General features: G+C 46.5%; 1 protein-coding gene across 1 annotated transcript; it reads left to right on the top strand.

Annotated features, from left to right (window-relative positions):
- Positions 1-427: 427 nt before the first annotated feature.
- LOC146618061 (serine/threonine-protein kinase pim-2-like) lies at positions 428-1,813 on the top strand. The gene is made up of 4 exons (XM_085372692.1): positions 428-612; positions 723-892; positions 1,218-1,406; positions 1,527-1,813. Exons 1-4 carry the CDS (start codon positions 428-430, stop codon positions 1,811-1,813), a joined length of 831 nt encoding a protein of 276 aa, XP_085228818.1.
- Positions 1,814-2,141: the final 328 nt, after the last annotated feature.

Genomic DNA, 2,141 nt, shown 5'->3' on the forward strand with positions numbered 1-2,141 from the left:
TCTGAACTTACTGTCTGTAAGTTCAGCCTGTGTTTCCTGTTTTACTTTGAAAGTTCGTATCTCATGTTAATGTGTCTGGTTTTGGTTCCTCTGTCCCGTCAGCCCTGATTTTCCCCAGCTGTGTTTCCCTTCTGTCTCTCATTCACTGATTGCTCCCTCTGTGTATTTAAGCCCTGTGTTTTCCTTTGTCTGGGTCATGATATACCATCTACTATGCTGTGTGTTCTGTCTTCCTGCCAGCCTGCCAGTTCAGTTTTTTTGGTACCTTCAGTTTAGTTATTTTATGTTTCAGCAATAAAGCTGTTTTGACTGCACTATTTTGCTCACGTGAGTCTGCACTTTGGGTCCTCCTACCCACCACTCCTGCATGCACACAGCTTAATCTTCTTCTTTGTTACGTCAGTCAGATGAGATCAATCACGTTCCCATGCAGATTGCACCGCTGCAGCTGCTGTCAGAGGACGGGGGGCACCCTGGGGTCATCCACATGCTGGACAGGTTCGAGGTGGAGGGGCGGGGCTTCCTGCTGGTGATGGAGAGGCCTCTACACTGTCAGGATTTGCTTGACTTGATCACGGAGAGAGGAGCTCTGTCAGAAAGCCTCTCACTCAGGTTTGCGCTCCCGCCCACCACCTTTGAAGGAGGTTGAAAGGAGGTTAATGCATTCTGCTGCAGTCGTTTAGATGTCTGTTAACATTCTGGTTCTTTGTTCTTCCCAATAGGATTTTCCATCAGGTGGTTGAGGCGCTTCTATTCATTCACTCCCGCGGCATCGTGCACATGGACATCAAAGACGAGAACATAGTGGTAAACACCATGACGATGGACATCAAAATCATAGACTTTAGGTATGGGGCGTTGCTTAAAGACGGCATGTACAGCGAGTTTCAAGGTAACCAGTCATTCTAAGGCTACATCCACATGTACACGGGTATTTTTGAAAAGTGCACAGCGTGACATCAAAAATGATGCACACCTTTGACGTTGCGTGACTAAATCTCAATTTTCCTCATCCAGACGTAAATGGAAAAACTGAGTTTTCTAAAATCTCCACCTTGGGAGCAGTTTGCACAGAAAAAGCTGCATTTTCAAAAATACCCGTGTACATGTGGACTTAGCATAAACCTATAGCATCTTTTCCCCCTTCCCCTACAAAATTCCTCCCTGTGCCGAGTTTCGCATTGTAACCCTCCTCTCCTCACTTCCTGCGTCCTCAGGAACCCGTGTCTACAGCCCCCCCCCCCCCCCCCCCGAGTGGATTGCGTCAAAGCCCTACAAGGCAGTCCCCCTCACCGTCTGGTCTTTGGGGGTTTTGCTATTCACCATGGTCTGCGGCTACATTCCCTTCAAGAATGACGATGAGATTTACAAAGCCTGCCCCAGGTTCACCAGGCCGGTGTCTACAGGTGAGCCTCAGGTTCTCCTCAACAGGCGTTTCCTCCAAAATCACTGTGGTTCAGGGTCACATCACCCCTCCTACATGTATAGTAAATCTTTTCAGAACCTTTCTCTTTTTTTCCCACCAGGATGCCAGTCTCTGATTCATTGGTGTCTCTCCTTCCAGCCTGAGGACCGTCCCATTCTGAAGGAGATCCTGTCACACTCCTGGATGAAAGAGGAGGAAGAAGAGGAGGGGAGGCCTGCGGGAGGAGCACGGCTCCCTTCCCTGACAGTTCCTGCGAAGTATCAGGACTCTGGACTGTTTAGGACTTTAGATTTGCAGATTGGACGTGGTCGTTATCTGCTTTCAGTTAAGCCTGGTGGCACCCTTAGCTGGAAATTATTTTTCTATATGCGTTTGCATATTTATTGATTATTTATTTTTGCTTGGGTTGCTGATTTTACACCAGACTGTGAAGCGGAGTTTCACCGTTTTTTTTTTTTTTTTTTTTTTCTTACATTTAAGTTGGGTTTGTTTTTTTTTGTTTTTTTTTTGTTTTCCTTTACTGAAACCTGCAAGCAGCGACTTTGATCAGTCCCACGATAAAAGTGGAATTAAAGATAAAGTCATTTCATCACATTCTGTTTTCTGTTTGACTGACTGGAAATATACAACGTTGTAGAGCTGCAACACATTTAATTGCCACTGGACATGGCAACCTGGGTTCCCTCCGGTGGCTGACGACCACCATGGGTTGTTA

The sequence above is a fragment of the Diplotaxodon limnothrissa genome, linkage group LG15, assembly GCF_057381915.1.
Source record: "Diplotaxodon limnothrissa isolate DT_005_m linkage group LG15, D_limnothrissa_male_GT1.1, whole genome shotgun sequence".
Taxonomy (NCBI): domain Eukaryota; kingdom Metazoa; phylum Chordata; class Actinopteri; order Cichliformes; family Cichlidae; genus Diplotaxodon; species Diplotaxodon limnothrissa.

Excerpts from the sequence above, each read along its gene's own strand:
- LOC146618061 (XM_085372692.1), top strand. The coding sequence starts at position 428 with ATGCAGATTGCACCGCTGCAGCTGCTGTCAGAGGACGGGGGGCACCCT. Across the intron at positions 613-722 it reads TCAGAAAGCCTCTCACTCAG|GATTTTCCATCAGGTGGTTG; the intron begins GTTTGCGCTCCC and ends TCTTCCCAATAG. Across the intron at positions 893-1,217 it reads CATGTACAGCGAGTTTCAAG|GAACCCGTGTCTACAGCCCC; the intron begins GTAACCAGTCAT and ends CTGCGTCCTCAG.